Source organism: Anoplophora glabripennis, unplaced genomic scaffold (assembly GCF_000390285.2).
Source record: "Anoplophora glabripennis isolate ALB-LARVAE unplaced genomic scaffold, Agla_2.0 scaffold20, whole genome shotgun sequence".
Taxonomy (NCBI): domain Eukaryota; kingdom Metazoa; phylum Arthropoda; class Insecta; order Coleoptera; family Cerambycidae; genus Anoplophora; species Anoplophora glabripennis.
In genome coordinates, this window is record NW_019416362.1 from 1,343,160 (window position 1) to 1,369,299 (window position 26,140).

Sequence of the window (26,140 nt, forward strand, 5' to 3'; positions counted from 1 at the left end):
TTGTAAATTTTATTTTCCACAGATAAACTAGTAATACGGGAAAATATGGTGCCATTAATAGGTATGCTAAGAAAGCCTGTTTTATTTCTTAAGGTATCTATGAGATTATTTAACTTTTCTTCAACCTATTTCATTACTTATGATCTTCACAGTCCCCTACATTTACTTCTTCCTGGAATGCGGTGGAGATGATCTACTGACACATTTTACTCTCATTTATATACAAAAGGAATGATACATTTCATCATACTCTTAAGTTGTTAATGAATATGATTTTCACGAGATTTTAACGAAACAAAGTAATTAAATTCCATTTGGGTAGGTATACCCTAGTTTTAATTTTAATAGCTGTATGACACGGTGTAAAATTTGGTATCAACTCTTACATAGAATTTATAAAATTTGTATATATAGGAAACTAAAAGATTGACCATATTTTAAAATTATAATTCATTTTATAGTCGGTCCATTAACCCTTCCTATCACAAACACATAGGGATATGTGAATTTATATAGAAAACTAAAAATTAGAACAGGTTTAAATATATATTTTATATAGAATTACATGTAGATTTTTACATTGCGTGTTACGGCTATAAAACTGGAGTTAAAGTTTGTCCCTAATAAAGCTGTTAATTGGTTTATTTTTTAGGTTGTCGCTATCGAATGAATGTTATGAATGAAAAAAGACAACCATATTACTCAAATAGAAATTTATTGATAATGAAATAAAATATTTTTTTTTAACTTATGGCTTATCCTAAGAATATTATCCTGCATGCATTTTATTACAAACGTGGTCACAGCATACATAGGTATATTGTTTCTGTATATGGAATTCCTAAGCTTCTAAACCACTGTCTTCTAATTAGAAGATTTTTCGGAAATCTGTAACATATAAAAAAATCTATTAAATGTTTTACGCCTTGGTTTATCTGATTTACTAATGCTTTTTGGCACTTAAATTTTGTCAAAGCGAAATATTTAAATTTAACCCCAACAGCTTGTTTTATTGCTACGATCTATGATTATTGTTACTTACTTATGGAACGATCGTTGATTTCCTTTCATTTGGTACATATTATTGCAAATATAGTACTTCTTCGGCATTGTTCAACACTTTTTTCACTGGAAAAAATCTTACTAACAAGCACGAAATCATTAAAAACGCAAAAACATTAGATTACACTACGAAACACAACAATGGCGAACTCAATTTTTCTGACAAATGTGGAGCGTAAAAGTGGCGCGAAACTTAAATGAACCAATCACAACACGGGGAATAGTAAATATAAACATGAATCATTTGAGATTCAAACAAAGTACCCTGAATTATTTATCTATGCCTTTTCTTGATCTGTGGGCTCAGACATACGATGGAGCTTGTGTGATGTCGGAAGAAATAAACGGTTTGCAGGCAAAAATAAAATCTATAGCTCCACAAGCAATATTTACTCATTGCTATACACACATGTCTTTAATTTGGTTTTAAATAATGCGTGTAGTTCAATTCAGCAGGTTAAAGTTTTTTTCTCGACCTTATCAGGATTTTCGTCGTTTTTTTCTAAATCTACAAAGCGTACCCAAGTGTTAGAACAACTTGGAGGAAATCGTATTCCCACTAATGTACGAGTAGCAACTCGTTGGAATTTTTCGATTTTGTAGAAAAATCAATTAGAAGAGCAGTAGGTTTAAAAACATTTTTAGAGGATCCTCAGAGTATATTTTTTTTTATAAACATTTACATTAATTTTTCAACAAACCGATACTGTCTCTTCCATTTTAAAAAATAAATACAGGGATGTTGTTAAGGCAAGAAATTTGCTGCACGCTACCCTAAATAAAATACGTGAATTTAGGAGTAACAGTACTTATTTTGACAAAATTTATGAAAAATTAGATATCCCTAATTTTCACTCGAAACGTCGTAAGGGAGTTGAAATGACGGACAAAACTTAGCAGCTAAGACAAATTTTTTTTGAAATTCTTGTCATAATAAATCAAATACAGGTCAGGTTCNCTCGAATTTTCTGGAAAATGTCAAAATTTGAGCGTAAAAGTGGCGCGAAACTTAAATGAACCAATTACAACACGGGGAATAGTAAATATAAACATGAATCATTTGAGATTCAAACAAATATCCTGAATTATTTATCTATGTCTTTTCTTGATCTGTGATCTTGACGCTCATTCTCCCTACTCCATATCTCTGATATGGATTCATCCGAAGATTATGTTGATTGTATGTTGGGTGAGAGAGATAGCTAGCAGTTTTATTTGCTTTCTCTCTCGCACATCTGTTCGCTCATTTAGCATTGAAGGCAGCCTCTAGTAGGCTCGAAGGTAATATATGTTTTGTGCTTTTTGTGGGTTCAACATTCGGGCCCAAGTTATAATAAAGAAAGGTAATGTAAAATATCACATCCGATTAGTAAAATAAACAACTCAGAGATGGCAGCAGCTGACCAATTCATAGAGAAAACAAATCATAATTTTGAATATCGTTAATCTGATTTGTATTTCATATTGTTCTTTTGCTTGTAGATATACATATATAGATAATAGTTTACTTATGTGCGAATGTTTGCACTTCTGCAAATATTTTCAAAAATTTTGATATATTTGAGTACCGGATTATCAATCTTTAATTTAGTTTTAAGTTCGCCCCATTCGAGAATTTCTAATGTCATTGTGGCACCGCCTTATTAGAAACTAATGGCGATTTCCATTGACACACTGAGTGCGCACCGAGTATATTTCCATCTTTTATTATCACTGTAGATAATACAGGATGGAGATACACTGAATGCGCACTCAGTGCATCAATGGAAATCGCTATAAATAATTACCCTGGGGGGCTTTCGTTTTGGCTACAGTAGCACCTATTAGCAACTAATATCAGTTCAGAGTAACTCTAAGTTGGTATTAGCTACTATATTTTGCAAATCAAAAGGCCCCCTCTGGGGCTTGATTTTTGAAAACAGGAGAGTTAGTTCATTAGAGAAAATTACGTCATTTTCTCTTGACACACAGATAATGTGATTTTTGAAATTTTCTTGTGGAATATTTTCTCTAGATATCAAGAGAAATAATTCCACAGGGTTTTGTCGGGGGAATTGGCGTTTCCTGCGAATAGTTTGAATCCGAATGTCATATCATGCTCATGCGCAAATTGTCACTTTATTCATTCGCTGTTCGAAGGTGCGTAATCATTTGAAATTTGTAATGGATCCAAATAATTTATTATTAAATCTAAATATAATGAATACCTAATTTGCAAGCTGCAGAAATTGTAAACCATCCGCGACAACATTAATTAAACCATTCAAAGTTTCAGCAATATCTGACCACTGTTCTTGGGCCTTTTTGTGAGCAAAAGTAGAAGAAAACTTTCATTTTAAAAAGTTCTTCATTGTTTCTAAGCATATTAATTTCTTTTTTGTGTTTTCAAATATACTTCTATTCAAATTGAAGTTATATTAAATTACTACGAATATCATGGAGATGTCTAGTCTCCCTGACGAATATAATGACATTTACAAAACAACTTTCAAAATCAAATCAAGTGATTAAACATCAGGGTCGCCAATAATGGCACTGAAATATTGAAGAAAACTCTGCCCGCTGATTGGTCAGTTGCAAATATATCCTCGACATACGGCATAAATTAAATTCTCTAGAGAATTGGATTCCTTCAACGTTCAAAAATAAGTATTTAAGTTTTTAAGAGAAATTTGTCAGGTGAATTTTTTCTCTGGAGAATCAGTTCTCCTGTTTTCAAAAATCAAGCCCCTGGTCTCTTATATTTTATGAACACGATACTAGACGTTTTGATCTCAATAAGAGGAAGAAGAAGAAACTGAATGACAACCAGACAATCGACATAACCTAATATTAATATTTTTGAAGTTTAGTCAAGTTTCAAATGAGTGAAATAAATTTTGTCGACTTGCATAGCGGAGCAGTAAAGAAAGCGGGTGGTTTACAGATTTCTACCACGGGAAAATTACTAGTTGGAATAACAGGTAGTACTCGTACATAACTTCATCTACAAATTTTTGTTTTGATAAAATTTTATCAGGAGGAATCGCACTTGGACTAACGGCCATTTGTGCACCATTTATCAGCCCAGCTTTAAGAAGATTTTGCTTACCATATATTCCAGCGACAAACGAACAAATCACAAACGTTTTAAATGCTCTTAAAGGACGAAAAGGCAGCTTATTAGATTTGGGGTCTGGAGATGGACGAATAGTATTGGGTAAGATTTTTGCAATCTGTAACACCTTGTAGTAATTTTAAATGTTACAGAAGCCGCAAAGAACAAATTCGTATCACATGGTGTGGAACTGAACCCTTGGTTGGTGCTGTATTCAAAATTTGACGCGTTTAAACAGGGCTTGTCGGATAATACCAAGTTCCACAGAAAAGATTTATGGAAGTATGACGTATCGAAATACAACAATATCGTCATTTTTGGTGTTGAACAAATGGTGAGTTAGTTGTAGTTTTTATCTTAGTGTATATTGAATTTCGTATTTTAGATGGCCGATTTGGAGAAAAAGTTGCAAAAGGAATGCAAGAACTGCAAGGTTATCGCGTGCAGATTCCCTTTACCCAATTTAATTCCTGAAAAGACGATTGGGCAAGGCATCGACAAAGTTTGGGTTTACAATTTCGAACCGTCCTGACAATGACAGTACCAATCTCCAATATCGAGGCTTTTTGCCGATTATTCTCCAATAATCTACTGTGCTATGATGATTTATTTATTGAATTAGTTGTAAGTATTGTTCCAATTTTCATGTAAATTGAGAAGGAAATATAATTTTAATCGATAAAAAATGGCTTTTCTGTTAATCTTTTGTGTATTTGTTCATGTACTTACCTTAAAAGACTTAACATTCTGTTTGTTGTAAATTTTCTTGGTTTTTCTGCGTTGCCATTCGAAATAAATTTACTTTTCGCGTTTTTTTCGGGATCATTCTGCATAAAGAAAAAGAGTGTTTAATTAGGGAAAGTACTTCATGATATTTATTATGAAATTACAATTAATACAGTCTGACGGTTACAAATATTTAGTGTACACTATGAGCTTATGATAAAAAATTGACAGGTTCCATACACACTAAGGACATTAAAAAAGTTAGAATCGAAGTGACAATAAACTATACAAAAAGAAAACAATTCACAATCTTACTTTGTTATATCCAACATAATTATACATTATATGCAAACACTACCGATAAAAATAATTTACAAAATTAGTACATTTTAGGGGGAAGCACAACTTAACAATTCCGTTATGTAACATTTAAAAAATTCCTTATAAATTCCGTTTATCCGCTACAATCTAATTTGGCGCTACGAGTATGGCGCGGAAAGCAACGCCCTGTATTAACCATATCTCTTTTGGCTTTTATTCGTTCAGTTCAAGTCGTTTTAACAGCCATATACTTGGAATGCATCAATGAGGTAAACAGTCCTCAAATATCTAAAAAGTATACAACTCGTACAACAAAACCCTAATGTATCGAAAACGATAATACATCGAAACGAATTAAAAAAATCGTTAGGTAATCAAACGTGTCCAAAACACTTTAAACCAAAATATACATACACTTTAAAAAATATAATCACAGGTTAACATATTAACTCGAAGTTGACGCTCAACGGATATCAAATATTAGCGTTGTGTATCTTCTGTTGGACCATATCCAATAATATATCGGAATACTGTTCCATAATGTTTATGACGGAATTGGGTCCGCTGGGACCCTTCGACACCAGGTCGTTCAGTTTCTTGACGGTATCCGTCTGGTTGACGTCGATACTGCCGTTGTTTTGTTTCAGTTCCTTGAAAATGCAATCGTGGAGGATTTTGTGGGTGCGGATCATTGACATTTTCACCCTGTCTATCCTTTCCATTTGAGATTCGTTGCCGTCGTCGCTTTCGTTGAGACGATCGTACAGTTTTACCACTTTCTCTGCAGTGGTAGTGAGTTGGTCTATTAAGTCGTCACACAATTGGTTTGACACTGAAAAAATAGGTACACGTAAGTTTACAAAAACGGCTTCTTGAAAAAAGGACCAGTCAAGGGAATAGCGAAATCATCGGCAGGATCGTTCTCCATTTTAAGATATTTGAAATCGCTTGGATAGGAGAACTTCAAGGGTCAGGGTTATGGGGTTTATTGGGTTTACGAGTTGTGGGCTTACGTGGTTATGGGGTTATTGGGATTAAAATCCCGGGGGATTAATGATTTCCCGAGATATAGGGTTTTTGGGCTTAATTTTTAAGGTTAAACAAATCCCAACACAATGGAGCAAAACTGACCTTGGATTTGGATTCAACGACCCCAAAAATGTATGGTAAGACTAGTCTGGGTCCTCGCACTTTTTTCAAATTTTTTTTATGGAGCTGTGTAATTTTCAATAATACAGCAACATTTTTAATTCCAACTAATAATTTATCACATTTAATAAACGTTACTCTTGATTGGAGCACATAAGAGACAAGGTATTTGGGATTAAGCTTGGGAGAAATTACAAAACTATAGAATTCAGATTTTCTAAGGCAGTGATAATGTAGTAAAAAATTAAAATTCTTGAATTTTACCTACTCGGATATACACTTATTCTAAAGTACGACATCAGACTGTAAACATATGCAAAGTTCCAATATATTTTCCCATGGAAAAAATTCATATAGGAATTAATGAAATCATTATTAAATAATGAATATATAGAGTGTTTTCTAAGTCTATTGTAGGAAACAACTACAATGCTGACTAAATGTGTAATTAAAATAAATTCAATTTTAAAACATTTACTTTGTACCTACTAGTAAAGAGACCTACTAATCTGTAGGTGCTATGAAATCATGGCTATACTTCAGAGTCGAAATTATGGAGAGTGACTCGAACATAATATAAAAACACTATTTTATAAAGCCATATGAGTAAATAAATTTAGTTACTCTTACGTATAAAGCGTATAAAATACAGGACGTTTTAAATAAGTGCGAAATATTTTAGGGGGTGATTGCTGAAGTCATTTTCTGAAAAAAGTTCATATAAACGTAGGTTGAAATATTTTTCGTTTCCAAGATACAGTGTATAAATTTTAATTATTTCAAAGAATTTTGAACATCCTGTATCTCCAAATCGAAGAATTTGTTACCCACTTTTTATTTTCAATGTTGAATTGCATTTTTACTTTGACCACAATAAAGCTTTATTAAATGACACTTTCAAATAAAAAATTAATAAAACCTACAATATATTATGTTTTATTTTTTTCCTCAAAAACGGTACATCCTACGAAAAAAAATGAGAGATTAATTTCATTCAGAATTGATGGGGGATTTCTAAAAAAAATATCAAAATGGGAAAAAGTCAGTGGCGTCCAATTTTTTTTATTAAAAAACGCCACTGGTGCAAGTAGAAATATTTGGATCACCCCCCAAAAAAGTACATTTATCCCTCCAAAGCGTTTTTCAAATTTTGAATCAATATCTTTAAAACTTTTTGAAATAATTAATAAAAATAAATGAAAAATTAAAATTTAAACACTGTATTTCGGAAACGAAGCATATTTCGACCTACGTTTATATGAACCTTTTTTCACAAAATAACTTCGACAACCACCCCCTAAAATATTTCGCACTTATTTACAAACACCCTGTATAAAATGATTTTTGTAACGGTTATTATTTGTCTTGTATTAAATGATGTGCCGCTCTCTATGCACATCAATAGGATCTATAATCGTCTATAGACCGAGTTACAGTGAACGTCAATCTATCTCTGTCCGTTGCACTTCATAGCAGAAGGTTCGAAATGGTACCGACATCCGCATGGAGAAAAGCAAATAACATGGACTGGTTATAATCGAAAAACATTGAATATATGAAACCATGCTAAAAGTACTGTGGGTACACATGTCTGCAAGTGACACATCTTTAAGCATTACGTCAAGAGTGCCAGCCTGACGCCGCCTGGACGCACCAGGGTTCCAGGAAGGGTCTATGGCGGACTGGCGCCGGCGACCAGATGCTTACTCATATACTTACGACCGACTGCACACACAGAAGACTCTCCAGTGAACGCTCACCCTGACAACACGTCTTTTTCAAAAACTTTGTTTTCAATAAAAAATACTTTTATTTTTACCATTGAGAGAGCGTTTTATTTTGCTGCACACCGAAAGCAACCCTCAGTACAATTGATAAAAATTGTCCAAATTCCACTTTTAAAATAAAAGAAATGAAAATGGTCCACGAGTTAGCGATGAGTTACTCTCCATAATTTCGACAAAGTATAGGCTGCTTATTAGATATCAAGGATTTAATACATATAACAGCTTTAGCTAAACACATTTTATAACAAACTAAATTAAAGGTCGGTTTTAACGTAGTTCCTAATATTTTTAGAAAAGTTTTTCTTCGGATTTCCTGAAAGACGTCACTTAAAAATGAGTATTTTTGTTACTGGCAGATCAAATTCGCCAACTGAGACACAGATGTATCTTACTATGTTCGATACCAGTCATGGCATACATGAAAAGTTAGCCTTTACAATAGTAAGAAAATTATTGGCTCAAGTTTCAACATCCTTGGAATAGTGCGGCTTTAGACCCTTTGGTTATAAAAAAAGCCCTTCGGTATAAAGCGATACAAGAAACAACCTCGTGAAGTTGTGACAATGATTTAGAAAACACCCTGTATATCCCCAAATTATAAAATATATAATTCATGCAATAGAACAATATGTAACATGCAAAAATATAATTCTGTCCTGAAGAAATAAAGTTGTAGAGATCTCATGCAGAAAATTCTGTAAAAACAACTTACTCTCTATTGACGATAAACTTTCATTAGAGTCAATATCTTCGTTTGTTAAAGTGTCGTCAAAATGAATAGAGTGCCTTGAAGCTACAAAAAATAAGTGCACTTTACACACTCGCTTTGTTCGTCATATATCGAAAAGCACAAAACGTGTTCAACGAAAAATTAAACCATCGTATTTACCTCTAGACTTATCCTTGTTATTGAGGTGCCTCCTGGGTGTTATAGATGGCTGGCCGCTGTCGTAATTTCTACTTCTAGGCGGTGCGGTGGGCATCTCCTCGTCCGACGTTGATATGTTGTCTATCGTACCGACGGTATTCAAATTACCTGAAAAATAAACCTCGTCAAGGAAACGTTACTCCAACACTATTCGCCTTCGACTTACTCGTAGAGTAAGAATGCTTCTTTCGACTTTGCTGCAAATTTTTACTGTTGATTTTGTTGTGAGAACTAATCGTAGGTCGCATCAGCCTAGAGACTTTCTTTTCCTGCGTTTCCGGATCGGAATCCGACTGGTTTAGCATGCCGCTCGACCTGCTCCGTGTTATGGCGTTATTTTTGGCATATCTCGAATTGTTCCGAGACACCGTGCTCGTGTTTCTCTTTCCTGAAACTGATCGCAACTTCAATATTTATAACTTGAAACAATGCATCAATAACATATATTTTATAGTTATTTACATTTTGGTGTAACCTCAAACTTTTTAAAGTGTGAAATAATTCATTAATTTTAGTAAGACTTAATTTCTTGCTTTAAAAGTTGTTTAAACTAAAATAATGGTATTCAATCCTTTTATGATATACAGGGTGTATCTTTAAGTGGGGGTCAATTTTTTAGGAGTAATAGTACTTGTTCCGCAGAATACTAATTTAAAATTCTTTATTTTCAAATTATATAAATAAGCGAGTTATAAATCATTTTTAAACTGCACCTAAACTCTTGTCTACGCCATCACTGGGCAGTGCCCGAACTTCATTGTATGTGCACAATTATCAGTGCTGCCTGCCTATTAGTACCTTTTTAGAAGTCCTAAATGAAACTAACAGTGAAACGTTAATGGAAAATAATTATGTAAAAAAGTTAATTTTTTTTTTAAATTCATATTCTCGGCAAAATTTATTAAATATTGTAAAATTAATGTTTTAAAATAATTTTTGCTGTCTTATTACAATACTAATTTGATAGATTTGAAAGTTTAAAAAAGGATTTACTTTTTTTTTTTAAGCACTGCGTTTAGTTTGTGAATATCAGTGTCAGCGATCTTTGGCATTGACCTAGATTAGGGGAACTAGGTAAAAAAAAACGGCCAACGTTATTTGGGCAAAACAAGAAGGATCAGTAATTTGACAACATTCTGTATGAAGTATTAGTTTTCCGGAATGGTGTTTGTGTGCCGTTAAATTTTTTTGATATGGAAAAAAATGTATAAGAATCACGCCCGCAGTTGATCGAGTTACACAAAGCTGTTAAAAAAATGCTATTTTCATGACAGGATTTGAGAGAACAAACTTAAGATGCACAAAATGTAGCCTCAGCATAAAAATTACCCCCGTTCAAGGTTACACCCTGAATATCGTTCAATGTCTACTCGTTTTCCAACTTAACAAAATCAGTCGGTTTGAGGTCACGCTACACTGAAAAGAAAAAATTTACAGTTACAGAGATACGAGAGCAACGTATTTAGGCAACAATTATCCAACAATTAATACAGGATGAGATGATGAAAAGTTATTAGTACAAACATGATCGTCTGCGAATCAATCGTGCATATATCATCTCCGTATCGGAAGCTGACTTACCTTGATCGATTTTTCTTTTCGGTACGACGGGTATTTGCATACTCAAATCGCTTAAGCTGCACGACCTACGCAAACTGCTATCTGGCGAACTTTCATCCAAATAGACTGAAAAACATGCAAAACTGATAAAAAAACTGAATTAAGCTACACAAAATGTAATAAACTGGCGGCCCCAAAAAAGTATAAAGTAAACATATTTATATCTGTAAAATTAATATTTTTATATAGGAAATATGTGTAGCTTAATATCGTAAACACATGCAAAAAACGGGTGAGGGAAAATAAAAACAGTTATCACGGTTCATGCGTTGTCGTAAGGGGGGAACGATTTTCTCGCCTAACAGCCTTTTTACAGCCATATTCATCCACTGTCACAGACAAATCATGCTGATAGACAGAGATTCTATTCACCTTCTGCAGAGGCCGCCTCCTCAGTTCTGACCTCCACCGTCGAACTCTTGGTCTCGTTGGACTTTTTATTTTCGACTTTAGAGTCGAAATTTAGCCTTCGCTCGACGAAACTCGGCAAGCTCAAGTTCCTCCTTCTGAATTTAATGGGCGTAGCTTGCAACTTGGTCAAGTCGTTGTAATAACTCTGAGAACTGGTCATGGACTCGTACATACAGGACAAAGCTCTTACTTTGCCGGTAGTTACGTTTTTCTTGAAAACGTCGACTAGGCTGTTGATTTTGTGTATTTTTTTCTGTATTTCGTTCAAGATTTTGATATTTTCCAACGCCAGGGCGATTTTGTCATTCTTGCAGGGTGAGTTGGGTTTCTTCAAGACGTTTTCAAGTTGCAGGGCCGTGTTTTTCGACACGCCGCTGTTCTTCGTCCATACGTTGACCTCTAAACTGTCGTACAATCGTTGATCGGCGTCCGGGACGTTCAAATTAACTTCCAAAGAATCGTATTCCACTTTGGAATTTATGGATTTCTTATCCAAACTGTCGTAGAGTTCGTTTAGTATGTTTTGACCTTTATGATTGGTCGTTTCCAAATCCTTCTCGATGTACTTTTCTTTGTAATTTAATTCTATCGTGTTTTCGTCAGTCACGATATCCTGATTGTTCCGGTTGTTCAGGATATCTTTGCTCTTGTTGCATTTGCTGGAATTATTGAAAAAGTCTTCTTTTTTTATATATTCGTAGTTCGTTTTCGTTCTTCTCGTTTTTGAGCTGTGTCTACGAACGGCTTTCGGCGGTTTGTGACAAACTTTCTCGCTCGACAGTAAACTTTTCGTAAATAAATGCCTGTCGAGACTCGAAGTTTCTTGGACGTGGTTCTTGTTGGTGTTCTTTTCAAAGTTAACCGTCGACAGAGTGAAAGAATGGTTACCGTTCTTTTGGTCTTTCACGCCAGTCTCGAAAATTTCGATGTTAAACTCGGGTTTATTGTTGAGTACGTTGCAGTACTTAGCTTTATACTGCTTATTTTTGCTCGCCAGAGTGGGAATGTACATTTCCGAGTCGTTTTTCGGCTTCAAAGGTACGTTCTCCTTGCTTTTACCGCTTTTTGATTTGGCGTCTGGCGTTTCGACAAAAAATGCTACCGGTTTCTTCTGTTCGAACTTCAGCAACTTTTTTTGAAAATCCTCGCTACCTCTCGCCTTCTTAGAGACCATTTCTTGGGGAGTTTCGAAGTCCGTTTGCGTTTGGCACGTTTTTACGTTAGCTTTGATGACTTTCGGGGGATCGTACATGCTGTGCGACCTCCTAACCTCACATTTAGTGTTCGAGGAGTAATCGTGATTGTAAACGGAACTGTCGTAGTTAAATTCGGGGTAGTTTTTGGGTAAACTGCTGCTCATTTCCACTTCAAATTGGTTTGACATATTTTTAGGTAAGCTCTGAGAGTGCGACATATAATTCTGCGATTTTCTATGGGACTCGAATAGAACTTCTAAGGGGGCCGATTTGCAATCGGAATCGTTGGATAAAACGCTCTCCATGCTGTTGCAATAACTTTTCGTCCGTCCTGTGTATAAATCGTACTGGAGTATGTTCTCGTCGGACAATATACTGTCTTCGGAATTTTTTATATTCTGGTTCAAGTAGAAACTTTCGCTCTTTGGTATTTCCTCAAAGAACTCCTCCTGGTACTTGTATATTTCGTTATTGGAAACGCACCGCCTCGGTGCTACCGTTTTCTTATGCTTCTTATCGCCGACAGATAAGAAGCAATAGTCTTCTAGAGAATCTGAACTGAAACTGCCGTCATCTTCATCGTTCTCAATTTTTTTAACGTGCTCAATCTGACTGTCGAAATTTTGCTCCAACTGTTCGTATTTCTTGTTAAAATCTTCGCTAAACTTCTCTATATCGCTGCAGATCTGCTTAAAGCCTTCATCGGTAGACTCTTTCTTGTTAAAATCTATGAAATAACTGAAAGACTTACGCCCAGCACTCGGGTCCTGGTTCAGTTCAACGAAATCTGAAAATTGACGTTCCTCGCTTACCGGACTAACGGGAAGACTCTTGTGTAACTTATATTTAGTTAAAGTCTTGTCTAGTTTCAGTTTCCTCGGGCGAATCAAATCGTTGAGACTTTTCTCGGGGCTTTTCGGGGCGTCGCTAACTTTGGCACCTGTAAGGCTGTCTTTAGTAGTTACGTCTATGTTAGAACTGGCAGTGGTGTAGCTATGAGTCAAGTTCAACATGTGGGAAAGCTGTGAGGTGTTTTTGGCAATGTCTCTCATGTAACACCCGCACAGCTGCAGGTCGGCGGGTACCGAGCTGCTCTGGGGTACGCTCTGGCAGAAGTCGGTGTTAGTAATGTTAGTAGTAAATGGGAAACTGCTCGTGTTAAGATGAGATTGGTTAGCATTGGGGCCACATAAGCAACTGTTATCGTGGGGGTCGGGAGCGGAATCGCTCACGTCATTACCTTGTTTTTTCGACCACCTGTCTCGTTCGGGGATGTGGGAGAGGTCGTGGATCGACTGGCTGTATTTCAGGGGAGACGAATGCCCGACCTAAACAGAAAAAAAAATATTTTGTGTGGGGGTGTTCGGAATGAGTAAACAATTTAGGGGGGCGATTTCACTCATAAAAGTAGTGATACAACTCCCTATGAGACATTTTCAAAAAGAGTTGCATAACTGAAAACCAATTTTTTTAATTAATTGTTGTTCAAAATTTGTACACTGATTACTGAAAATAAACCACAATACAAAAAAATTTCACAATTCTGAAGTCTAATGACTGGAAACTGGAAAGTAACTTTGTTTTTTTTTTTCATTAATTTCATATTAGTCAATAAAAAAATGTTACAGAAAGGTCAAGGTTACCAAAAATAAGTGAACCAGATTTAAAAAATCAATAAGAGTAAAAAAATAAATAACTTGCTCTTGGTTTCTGAACACCCTTTATAATAAAAAGACACACGGTGAGATATTGGTATAAAAAGTAATTTTTTACTCACGCTTTCTAATTTTTTCTTAGTTTCTGCTATCCTTTTGTTCAATTCTTGTCTCTTCTTCATTGCATCGGGATCGCTTTTGGTCTGTTTTAAAGCGTTAATAGCTTCGACGTTTCTATCTCCAGTTCTTGTCAAGAATTTGGCAGATATGGATGTTTTGTTAGCTAAAAAATAACAGCGTTTTCGAGCAAATTAAAAACTTATAGGAACCAAATAAAAAGAGACATCTCACAAAATTTTATACTTTCGCTACCAGTTTTTCGAACAGTATAAAAATATACGGTGTAATTTTAAGTTTGAGGTCAATTTTTTAGGGATAATAGTAGTCAAATTAATAGTCAATATATTTTAATCGCCTTTTAACTGGTCTTAAAACTCTCGTCTACACCGTCACTAGGCAGCACCTAAACTTGTTGTTATAAGTGTTACCTATTGTTAAACCAACTGTGTGAAATTAACAGAGTGGCCAAAGAATGAAACTGCTAAGGAAAATAATTCTGTAGCTTTTATCTGACTGTGTTATTTTAAAATCACCATAATTTTTGGACGTCAATGCACCAAATGTTAAAAAATTTGCAATAAACTAACATATTTTGCACGGTTTATTAAATATTAACTAATATTGGTAACGAGGATAGGTATACATTACTGGTAGTAAGTAAGACAAATGGATATTTTAAAATAATTATTTTTGTTGTTTAATAAAAATATAAATACTTACTAATCTGATAGACTTGAAATATTTTTTAAATTAACTTCAAGTTTATAAGAAAGAGTATTTATTATATTTTTAAAGCACTGTGTTTAGTTTGTGAATTTCAGTGTCAATGACCTCTGACATTGACATAGTTTAGGTGAACTACATAATAAACATTTGCTAATACACCAGCTAACAGGATGGCAGATGGGTAAAAAACAAATGGGTCAATGTTAATCTGCCAAAATGAGAATTGCCGAAAAGATATTTGTAATACGGTAGCCAATTTCATGACTTTCTCAGTAAAATATTAATTTTTATTGGAATCAAAATAGAATTTGTATAGAGCACTGTTCTGTTTTATTAACCCTTTCGCTGCGCAATACGTCTGAACGTAGCTGTCGCGCCGTGCGCGAAAGTTTATCGCGTGCGAATATATACGTCTGGAGCAGTTAGACCACTTATAGTTTTACATTATGTTGTGTTAAATTACGATTTACGATAAATTTTAGGATTTTATTTTGAATAAAACACAGTATATGTACTAAATAGAAACTGAAAGAAACATGAACAATCTTGGTATTATTACCAGTACCTCTTTCCATAAAAATATTTGTCACAATTGGTATAAGCTCGTCCGCAAAAATTCGCCTTACCAATTGCAATAACCGAGTCACTAATGCGCATGGTTGCGAATATATACGGTTTGAGCAGCCTGATCCAATTTAACTAATCATGCGAATTAATCCGTCTGGAGCAGTTTGAGCCCTATAAATTTTTAGCGAATATATACGTCTGGAGCAGTGAAAGGGTTAAGCTTAATTCTATAGTAAAATTTAAGGTAGTATTTACTGAAATATTTTTAGTAGTTTGTTATTTATTTCAATGTTCAGTGAAGTTACGCTGTGTTTCTGTGTCTTCATTGTTAAATTGTGTGCGATATAAAAAACATGTACACGAATCAAGAAAGATGATTCGGTGACAATGAACCATAGATTGCAAAGGTTAAAGGTTACACTAGCCTTTCCAGAGGTGTGATATGAAAGTTATGAAAAGATGAAACAAAACCTAGTTTTCACAATGGAATTTCGGAAAATAAAACATCTGTTTCAAAGATCAAATTAGCCTCCGTACAAATATAATAGCCACTCAGATACAAACTGTATTATTTCACATTCTCAAGTATAGTTGTTACGATATCAATTGGAACCTGTGAATCTTAAAGCACAAGACCGTCTGCACTTCTCTTGAAATTCCTTCCTATGCTTTAGCCATGATGTGTGAATAGTCATTGGGTGAGTCCGGTATTGGTAGACCAGTAGAATCGACGGCGGCGCGTTGGTTGTTAAAGCAAACCTGTATTGGTCCACTAGGTCGTAAATAATTTTTTGCATGGTATTCTATAATTAATATGGTGTCAAACGCGGTTCACTTGGCTTTGTCAGTGCCGTGGAGAGCAGTGCTTGGTGTGGTATATTTATTGTTGATATAATATATATTATTAATTATTAGTTAATATTAATATTTGTTCATATCATAACCAGTAAAGGGTAATAGTTATTAAAATAAATATTATATGTAATTTAGCGTGGCTCTCTGGAGACTCTTTGAAGCGGAGGATAATGAAATAACTCGGGAAAATCTCCAAATGGTGGAACCGGTTTTTGTAGAAAGTATCGAAACAAACTCAGAGTTTAAAAACAAAGATTTACACGTAAAAATTCAACGTATATAAAACATTGTTTGAAAATTGAAAATAGTGAACAATGTGATAAAAAAGTAGGAAACGGATTAACGAATTAACTAAAATATCCAAAAAAGATCAATTTATCGCATTAAAGAAAGATCACGGTACAAGGAGAAAACGGAAAAATACAAAATTAAAGAAAACTGACAATTTAACCAGATGTAATGCGGTGCACAATTTACAATATGTATAAAAAAAATAAAGTTTCTACTTTACACATGATTCGAGATAAATGAAGCGATTATCCTGATTATAATTATAATACTTTACGACATGTTTTATTACAATGCGGTTTTAAACATAAAAAACTTGACAATCGCATGGTAATTATGGAATCACGACGTATAGTTGCATTTTGGGAAGATTATTTACAAAAAATTCGAGAATATCGTGAACTAAATAAAAATATAGCTCGGAATATAGTATTTCTAGACGAGACAAGACAAAATTTTTCTGGACGCCTATGGATTCCGTAGAGTTTATGAGTTAAATGTTTTTATGGGGTTCCAAATGATATAGTGACGACTATAACAAAAACGTATACACAAAGCTCCTTATTCGCGGTTCCCGTATTTGAGGATTCATTATTGGCAAACCAAAAAATTGTGACTACTTCCTGTACTAACGGGTGAAAAATTCTGTATTCGCAGATCCAAAACTAACGATACATATTGTATTTATTTGTCAAAATAAACAAGTCATTCATTCATCACAATAACTTTGATGGAAAAATAAGTCTCCTCAGCTTTGTTCGGAATTTATTACTATTATTTTGCAACCTTGGAATGTAATCCCTATATTCCGTATTCGCTGTATATTTCCGGAACATACCCCCTGAGAATAAAGAGCTTTGACTGTAGTTCAAAACACCGGTAGCAAAAATATAGAATTTTGTGGCATACGTCTCTTATTTGTTCAGCTACTAACGACTTACTTGGTGTATGCATTTCGTTCTCCATTCCAGACATGCTTTCGAACGTCGATTGCAGATATCGTTCTCTATTTACAATTTGATCTAACGATTCCGAGCTGACCGAGAATAACGACATCGGATTGCGGTCGGTGTTTTCCCCGCTAGGCGTAGAAGCCTAAATGGAAAAAGAAAAAATTAAATTTTGATAAAAACAAACAAGTTCTTCTCTTCACTTACGTCGTCATCGTCATCATCAGAATCGTTGCTTCCGTAAGTCGACGGTTGTTGAATCAATATTTGAGGCGCCTTCTTCTTCCTCTGAGATTTTCTTAACTCGTCTGCGTCTATGTTTGTAACGGTGAATTCGGTACCGCTGAAATCAACACTTTAGAAAATTTTAATATTTAACGAATTATATATCCACATTATCTAAATGAAAATTAAAACATTCTGTGGATAATTTACCTGGCGGTTCCCGATTGTGACGGATAATAAATAGGACGGTGTCTGTATTCGGCATCGGAATCGATATCCCCGTCATGTGCCGTGGACTCGGCATCTCCGATCGCGCTATCGTCAGTCATTATTCCTCTCCTGCTTTCTATTCTCGTCGTTATCTTCGACACCAACGTTGTTTCCCTGCGAGTCTCGGAGTACTGCTTCACCTCCGTGCCGCTGTCCAGAGAACTATCCTTCGAGCCTCCGTCCGAGTCCATTCTCCTTTCTAAAACAAAGTAAAATAAGGAAAATCGTTAGGAGGCGGGGACTCGTCGCTTACCTAACGATGGGAACGGGAACGGGTCTCGTGAATAAAACGATTTGACGCCCATGGCGGTCTCTGCCCGTTGGGCCCACCTGCCTTTGGGAGCTGCCACGCCTTTGCTAAGACTAGGGGGTTGACTAGTATCTTCGGTAAATTGCTTCTTGGCCCACTGAGGAAGTTGACCTATACTAAACCTAAAAAATATGGTCATTTTATTGCTTAATAGGCGTCCAAAAAAACCTTTACAACAATATTATTGGACATTTTTAAAAAAATCAACAATATTTTAGTGGACTAATATTTTTACTGATAGTCATTTTTAAAAACGGTCAAATATTTTTAAATGACTGCTATGTAGTCATAATTAGTAAAATTATTGGTCATTTTTAAAAGTCAATATAATTTTAAAACCAGCGTGGTTTCCTTATTACTAAATATGGTCAATTTTTAAAATGTAGTCATAATTTGTCAAAATAACTGGTCATTTTCAAAAAAGGTCAATATAATTTTAAAATGATTGGTATAGTTAGAATTGTTAAAGATAACTAATATTAAAAAACATAGGTTTTAAAATGACTAGCGATTAGTCACAATAATTAAAAATGATTGGTCACTTTGGTCATAATTATTTTAAAAATATAGTTGTTTAAATGTTTTCAATTTAACTGATATTAATGGTATTAGAACATTATAGAAGTCTGATTAAACATAAAAAAACTTCAAAATTACTGTCACTGCTAGGTCATTTAAAAAAAGTAACTTAATTTTAAAATGACTACTGTTTAGATATAATTATTAAATATGACTGGCCATTTATTAAAAGGATTAATATCATTTTTAAATGACCAGTGTAGTATCGTTAAAAATGACGGGTCATTTCTAAAAAGGTTCAATATCTATTTAAAATGACAAGTATGTAATCATTGTCATTTTTAAATCACCACTGTAATATGTGGTTATCGTTAAAAATGTCCGGTCATTTCTAAAAAGGTTCAATATCTATTTAAAATGACAAGTATGTAGTCATAATTGTTACAAATGACTACTAGGTAACACTAATTGCTAAAAATTGATTTATTTCTAAAAATAAAATGAACTGTGTAGTATTTAGCTGCAACTGTTAAAATCAGTGGCAAATAGTAATAATTGTTAAAAATGATGGGTCACTTTTAAAAATAGTCAGGATTATTTTAAAAGTGACCACTGCATGTTCATTCAATGTTCTCATCTATAATTGGTATCAATGGTATTAGAACTACCATTATAGAAGTCAGATTAAACATAAAAAAACTCCAAAATTACTGTCACTGCTAGGCCAATTAAAAAAGAAACTATATTTTAAAATGACTACTGTTTAGATGTAATTATTAAATATGGCTGGTCATTTATTAAAAGGATCAATATCATTTTTAAAGTACCAGTGTAATAAGTAGTTGTAATTGTTAAAAATGACTGGTCATTTCTAAAAAGGTTCAATATCTTTTTAAAATGACAAGTATGTAGTCATTGTCATTTTTAAACCACCAGTGTAATATGTGGTTATCGTTAAAAATGACTGGTCATTTCTAAATAGGTTCGATATCTTCTAAAAATGACAAGAATGTAGTCTGTCATTTTTAAATGACCAGTGTAATATGTAGTTTTTAGCGTTACAAATGACTGGTCATTTTTAAAAAGGTTAAATATCTTTTTAAAATGGCAAGAATGTAGTCATAATAAATCATGACTACTACGAAGCACTAATTCGTAAAAAGTGACTTACTTCTAAATATAAATTGAAATGTGTAGTATTTAGCTGCAATTGTTAAAATTATTTTAAAATTAGTGGTAAATGATTGTTAAAAATGATCGGTCACTTTTAAAAATAGTCACAATTATTTAAAAAATGACCACTGCATGCAGTCCATTCGATATTCTCACCTATAATTGGCATCGACAGTATTAGAACTACCATCGTAGAAGTCGAAAGTACTTCCATCGCTGAACACCTCGCTTTCCAACTGCTTGCCCTGCCTCATGGCCTGCTGGCTTAACCTGGCGTGCATCGTGATAACCATATCGTGCGGTACTCGCCAGACAAAGATACACCCATCGCCGCTGGCTGAAATCAGTCTTCGACAATCATTCGTGAACCTGAGACCGGTGGCTAATTCGGAGTGACCGCACATGGTAGCCATGCATTCACCCGAGTAGTAGTCGTAGACGGATAGTGATTTGTCTGTGCAAGACGTCGCGAGGTATATTCCCGACCTATCCAATACAACCTACAATAGAAATTTTGTAACATTCTATTTGCAATTAATTGGTATCGTTTAAGTACCTTGATTAAAGTCCCATCATCGCCGGTACTTCCTTTGAAGCTCTTCGTATGTTTCCCAGTATTAACGCTATAAATTCGGACGTTCCGATCCTGGCAAGCCGTCAAAACATGTTTCTGACCCGTGTCCACCTCCATGTCGTACAAAGTGGTCTTGCCAGTAGCGTTATGCGCCCTGGTAAACTGCGGTTTTCCATTCAGCTCGCCCAGGGACCTAAATATCAAACTTTTGTCGGCGCCACAGGACACCATCTGCGTGTTTCCTCCATGATTCAAAAACCGCACAGCGGTTATAGAAGACGAGTGATCGTCCAGGGTTTGAAGGAACTCGTAGCCGTCCTTTGTATCGAAGACGTGTATCAAGCGGTCCCTGCTGGCGGAAGCCATTAGACTGAGGTTGTTCTCCGAGTATTCCAAGCAGAGTACTTCCGAGTCGTGGGCCTCTATTTTGCAGACCTCTCTCATGTTGGCGGCGTCGTGAATTCGGATATTACCTGTAAATAAAGATATATACCAGGTGCTTACTAACTGAAAGCTGGATTTTGCAAAAGAAGCCCATTGCCCATTGCTAAAAATTTTCCTTAGTAAAAGTTGCGCAACTTCAGGTACCGCTCAGATTTGTACAGATCGTTAATTAGATTATTTGTTTATAAGGCCATAACTCGCGAAATAATCCACTTATGGATTCTGGCTTTCACATAAATTATTTGTCTGCAGTGAGGAATGATTTGAGTGTTAGCTGAAGAAGCCTCTGTGACAACATCGCGATTTATTATTGTTTAATTAAAATGGCATAATTGGCGGTTTTTTGCAAGTAACTTTTGACCGGATTGATATTTTTTGACGCTCGAGAAGTCGTTTTGTAGATCTTTTAAAGACGAACAAAAAAGTATTTTACATTTCTCTGTAAAACGATCAGAAAAAATATGGATACGGTAGAGATGTTTTAAAATCTTATGAGCTTTGATCTTCATATGCGCAGAAACATAATTCCGACCGTCGCCTAAATTATTCTACGTCCTAAAAACATTACACCTATTATTCACAGTCTCTCTCGAGCTCTAGCATAAACAAGCCTTTGATCCGATTACAAATATCATAATAAAATGCCCTATTCTTTATTATTTTAATTTAAACAATAAAAAAATATATAACGAACGTTCGCCAGTTGACTTTATTGTCATTTCTAGTTGTAATGAGGCACGTGTTCTAATTCTGAGTCAATGTTTTCACAACGTGCTTATTAGAAGAATTATAAGGATACGCCACGCCTTTCGCGCATTTCGCGGCTCATGAGATATTAAAAGATCTCTACATATTATTTTACACTATTTTTACTATCTGTTTACAAAAAATCAGCCTGAATTATGCATGAAATGATCATTTGGGCTAGATTTCCTGGTCTAATTGTAGTATAAATGGTAAACAGTTTGGAGTAGAAAATGTAAATGGCAGAATGAAAAAAAAAATACCAACAATCTGAATGTTTTGTTCTGTTTTTTCGACTTTGAACTGCCTGCAATAAAATTAGTTGTTTCTCAACTGTCATCCTCAAGCATCTAAAGCAAGGGTCGGCAACTAGCGGATCGCGGTCCAGGTCCGGACCGCGGAAGGTAAAATACTGGACTGCCAAAAATTTTTTGAAAGTATAAATTACTCAAATAAATGATTTAAAAAATGTTTTTTACGTTTAAGTGCCAATCTTATCATTTCTTCTAGTATTTTACAATTGTGTGAGTGTGTGAGTTCTTAATGGTTAGTAAGCAGATTAAATTTGAGTCCAAATTAAAATACAAAAATATTAATTTTTTTTTTGGACCTCGTAAAAATTTTCAAAAGTATCAGGACCCCACCTAAAATTACTTGCCGACCCCTGATCTAAAGCAACTGGACCGCAAAATTTTTTTTTTATAAAGTATAATTACTCAATTATTTAAAACATATTTTTCTGTAGATAACAATACGTTTTAGTGCCACCCTTACAATGGTTAGCAGGTTACTTAAAAAAAAAATAGCTCAAGACCGCAAATGTAATTTCTCCCATTGATTTTTTAATACAAATATGCCTATCTATTGTATTTCATTTCATATTATTTCGTGAGTGCAAATTAAAATAAAAAATTAGTAAGGAATATGAGTTTTTTCTGGACCTCGTTAAAAATTTTCAAAAGTATCCGGACTCCACCTAAAATTACTTGCTGACCCCTGATCTAGTCTTTCTTCTGCTATTAGTATAGTATGGTAAAATTGTGGTAATTAAGTGTTATTGTTATTATGATTAGTGCTTATTTATAATGGTGCTTAGTTACAGTAATCACGAAGTAGTGAATATGCTATTGATACGCAGGCAATATAGACGAAATACTGAAGCAGCAGAATGAATGTAAGTGAACATTTACTGTGATGTTATAAGAGAATACATGTCACTCCCTCTCGACTGCAGCAGTTCTCAACATGTTCGTACTTTTTCTGTCAATTACTATTTATTTATAATTGTTTTGCTTTTTTGCATCTTATTGTTATGGTCATAGAGTTATCATTAAAAAATAATATGGAGATTTGCATTTGCTCTGTATTTTAATGCTACGATTTCCAAAAGCATTACGAAACTTATATCTACGAAAAACTATTGAAGAAAAGTTCAAATTTACTGACCTGACCGATCTCCAGAAGCTAAATTTTTCCCATCGGGACTTATCCTGATGCACCTCACGCCGTTTCTCCCGTCGTAAGACGAAGCTTCTTGCTTTTCATTCGTTCCGGATATATCCAGATCTTTAATAAACGACAACTCTTTATCTACATAAACAACTTTCAATAACTCCTGAAAAAGAAACAGTTGAACATCTCGATCTGACAAATCAGAAGCGGGACCTACGTTACTATAAATGTTTTGTTGGTATATTCCCCTGGAATTGCTTTCGTTCATTTTGTCCAACGTCCAAACCCTGATGGTGTCGTCGGAGCTGCAGGTCAGGAAGCTACCGGGGGGCAGGGGGCTGTTCGGCGGCGCCATCTCTACCCCCCAGATGCAAGCCGAGTGGTAGAGGAACGAAAACGACTTGCCGACCTAAAATGTTGTTCATGAAAAACATCATAAAGAGAATTAAAATACAACTTTTACCCTCTGTATATTGAAAACGTCCCAGACGTATATTGAATGATCATTGTAAACGGATGTTAATTTGTTGTTCGTTTCATCGAACGTTATGGCTACAGTATCTGGATATTTCGCGTCACTTGGCGGCGTTGCCATATGCCTACAAAAAATCACATTAATTTTTTATTTTAACAGATGAAACCGTAAACACACTGTATACTCGTTCCTAAACTGACGTCTACACCTAAATAGTGATTCCTAGGAAGCGTCGTGATGAACCTGAGGGTGGTAGGGTCGAAACACCTTATTATACCTTCGGCGCATCCCACAAATATGTATTTTTCACCTACGGTTATACAGTTGGCACTTGTCGTCTGAAAAAACAACAACCGAATAATACAAAGTTTGTTGATAATACGGTTATGCTTATTTACGTACCCTTAGTTCTACCCACTTATCTAAGAGTCTTCTGTTGTTGAATTCACAGAGCAGTCCCGATCTTGTGATGGCGTAGGTGCTATCCCCGCAATTCGCCTTACCGCAAGCCACGTCGCAGAAATAGTTATTCCTCTGTTCGCCTAAGATCGCTGAACGACCCATTAAAGGTACCGCTTCTTTATACTAAAGAAGAATTTTTACAGAAAAATAAATACAAGTACAATAATTCGCTCTTACCTTAGCTTTTCCGTGTTCCAAATACCAAAACTTGACATGCCTGTTCCCGACGGTAACAAAGTAGCTCCCGTTTTCTGCGAAAGCTATGGACTTAACCTTCGTGCTTACTTTGTTGCTGGCTATCTTGATGTTGCTCTTCCAGTCCCAAACGTTGACTATCATATCGTGTTGCGTACCTACGCTAACCACGTACTTACTCGTAGGAGAAAATGCCACACAGTTGACTCCAAATTTATGACCCAGGAATTCCGCGACTTGCTGCGGTTGCGGTGCCAGGCCCGGGTGGCCCGACTGCGGATCCGATTGCAAATCCCATACCCTGACTGCCGGTTGGTGTCCACACTCGCCTAAAAAACAAAAAACATCTATTTACATCAGTTCCTATGATTTACATTATTGCTTAAGTAATATTTAATAGTTTTTGGTAAAAACATGTCAAATATAGTATTGTATTTAAAAAAATTTCCTAGAAATCTTATAAAATGAAGTGCATATTCTTTGATATTAAAAATCTAGACATGCTGAAAACATCTAACCTTATAGACAAGGTTCTTAACTGATGATATTGTGGAAAACAACAACTTGTGAACTACATGCCTCAAAATTTGGGAAAAAATCAATTTTGATCTATATTTAGGCCAGTTTTCACCCAAATAGTGGGTTTTCTGAGAAATATCGAGGTCATGGATAAATTTTACTAATGGCATTGTGTTCAGCGCTCAAAATACTACGAAAATTATATATTTGGACAAAATTTGGATGTTTTCAACCAAAAATTTGACTTTTGTTCGACAGTGAGGGCATAATCATACCGATTTGGGCTTGTAGCCCCAGAAAAGTTGTTTCCAGTAATATTATTCTAAGAATCTTACCTATGATTTTTTACACGTTTAGATTTTTGATATCGAAGAAAACAGTTTGACTTCATTTAATAATAAATTTATTTGAATTAGCTTAATACCTTTAAATAAATAAAAAAAGATATCTAATCACTTTAAATAATTCGATACCTGTTACGATATATCGTCCACATGATGAAAACGCTAGTGATGTGATGGTCTTTCGGCTAGTGTTGATTATATGACTCTGTTGTTCAGTCCTGGTGTTAAAAAGAACTACTGTACACCTGTAAAAAAATATTTGATAATTATTTATTTAATTTATTAAAAAATATAGATTTACGTATTAGATCATTAATCTAGATTGAAATTTTGAAAAAAATTCTGTCAAAAAACCTTATTTGGAAAAAAGAATTATCCGCGATAATTTTTAAGATGCAAGCGCACCAAGCGGCGAAAGCAGTAAGCTCCGAAACAAGGTAATTTTGACATTGCCGTTCGCGTTTACACATTCATTTGAACAACATTTGTCTTATTTGCCATTATTATTAGTAATTTTGTTATCAAACTGCGGTTATTTCACTTTTGTGTTATTTTATAGGTTTCAAATATTTCATAAATAAATTTTAAGGCAAGTATTTATGTCTACTTTATTTGTCTCTAGCATTACAATGTAATGTACATTTTATTAAGTTATAACTATGAACTTATCCGTTGTGGAATACATTTCCTATTTACATACATGCCAACGAAAACTCTCGTTGTATTTTAGAAGGAGAGGCAGTTTTTAAGGCTGATCATGTAGTACTATATGGGAAAATTGAGCAAAGTTAATTTAAATTTAGAAATTTATATTATGTCTGCAGACTAGTGCCCTTACTTACTAACAACCCTCATGAAATTCAGGGAGTATTATCTATCGGCAATAATATTTCGAAAATTTCTTCAATGGTTTGATGAAAACTTAATTCTGGATTTTTCTTGGACCATGAAGAGCAACCTTGAACTGAACAATAAT

The 26,140-nt window shown here is 34.6% G+C and overlaps 2 protein-coding genes across 3 annotated transcripts in view; one reads left to right on the forward strand and one right to left on the reverse strand.

The window, feature by feature from the left end:
- Positions 1-3,870: 3,870 nt before the first annotated feature.
- LOC108907453 (protein FAM173B) lies at positions 3,871-4,839 on the forward strand. Its single transcript, XM_018711146.1, has 4 exons — positions 3,871-4,025; positions 4,082-4,261; positions 4,312-4,493; positions 4,545-4,839. The coding sequence occupies exons 1-4, from the start codon at positions 3,926-3,928 to the stop codon at positions 4,689-4,691; spliced, it is 609 nt and encodes a 202-aa protein (XP_018566662.1). The 5' UTR covers positions 3,871-3,925; the 3' UTR covers positions 4,692-4,839.
- A 167-nt stretch (positions 4,840-5,006) lies between these two features.
- LOC108907535 (mitogen-activated protein kinase-binding protein 1) overlaps positions 5,007-26,140 on the reverse strand; it is a 101,636-nt gene continuing 80,502 nt past the window's right edge. For both annotated transcript variants that reach the window (XM_018711269.2, XM_018711306.1), the window contains 20 exons: positions 25,294-25,409; positions 24,284-24,630; positions 24,047-24,229; positions 23,822-23,982; positions 23,633-23,768; positions 23,387-23,578; positions 23,164-23,332; positions 20,512-21,002; positions 20,112-20,455; positions 18,207-18,385; positions 17,894-18,152; positions 17,666-17,813; positions 17,450-17,603; positions 14,075-14,235; positions 13,538-13,625; positions 10,652-10,756; positions 9,237-9,464; positions 9,032-9,178; positions 8,855-8,935; positions 5,007-6,038 (listed from right to left, as the gene is read on the reverse strand). In XM_018711269.2, the coding sequence (XP_018566785.1) occupies positions 5,680-6,038; positions 8,855-8,935; positions 9,032-9,178; positions 9,237-9,464; positions 10,652-10,756; positions 13,538-13,625; positions 14,075-14,235; positions 17,450-17,603; positions 17,666-17,813; positions 17,894-18,152; positions 18,207-18,385; positions 20,112-20,455; positions 20,512-21,002; positions 23,164-23,332; positions 23,387-23,578; positions 23,633-23,768; positions 23,822-23,982; positions 24,047-24,229; positions 24,284-24,630; positions 25,294-25,409 (4,048 nt within the window). In that variant the 3' untranslated portion in view covers positions 5,007-5,679. The remainder of the gene's footprint in view (positions 6,039-8,854; positions 8,936-9,031; positions 9,179-9,236; positions 9,465-10,651; positions 10,757-13,537; positions 13,626-14,074; positions 14,236-17,449; positions 17,604-17,665; positions 17,814-17,893; positions 18,153-18,206; positions 18,386-20,111; positions 20,456-20,511; positions 21,003-23,163; positions 23,333-23,386; positions 23,579-23,632; positions 23,769-23,821; positions 23,983-24,046; positions 24,230-24,283; positions 24,631-25,293; positions 25,410-26,140) is intronic.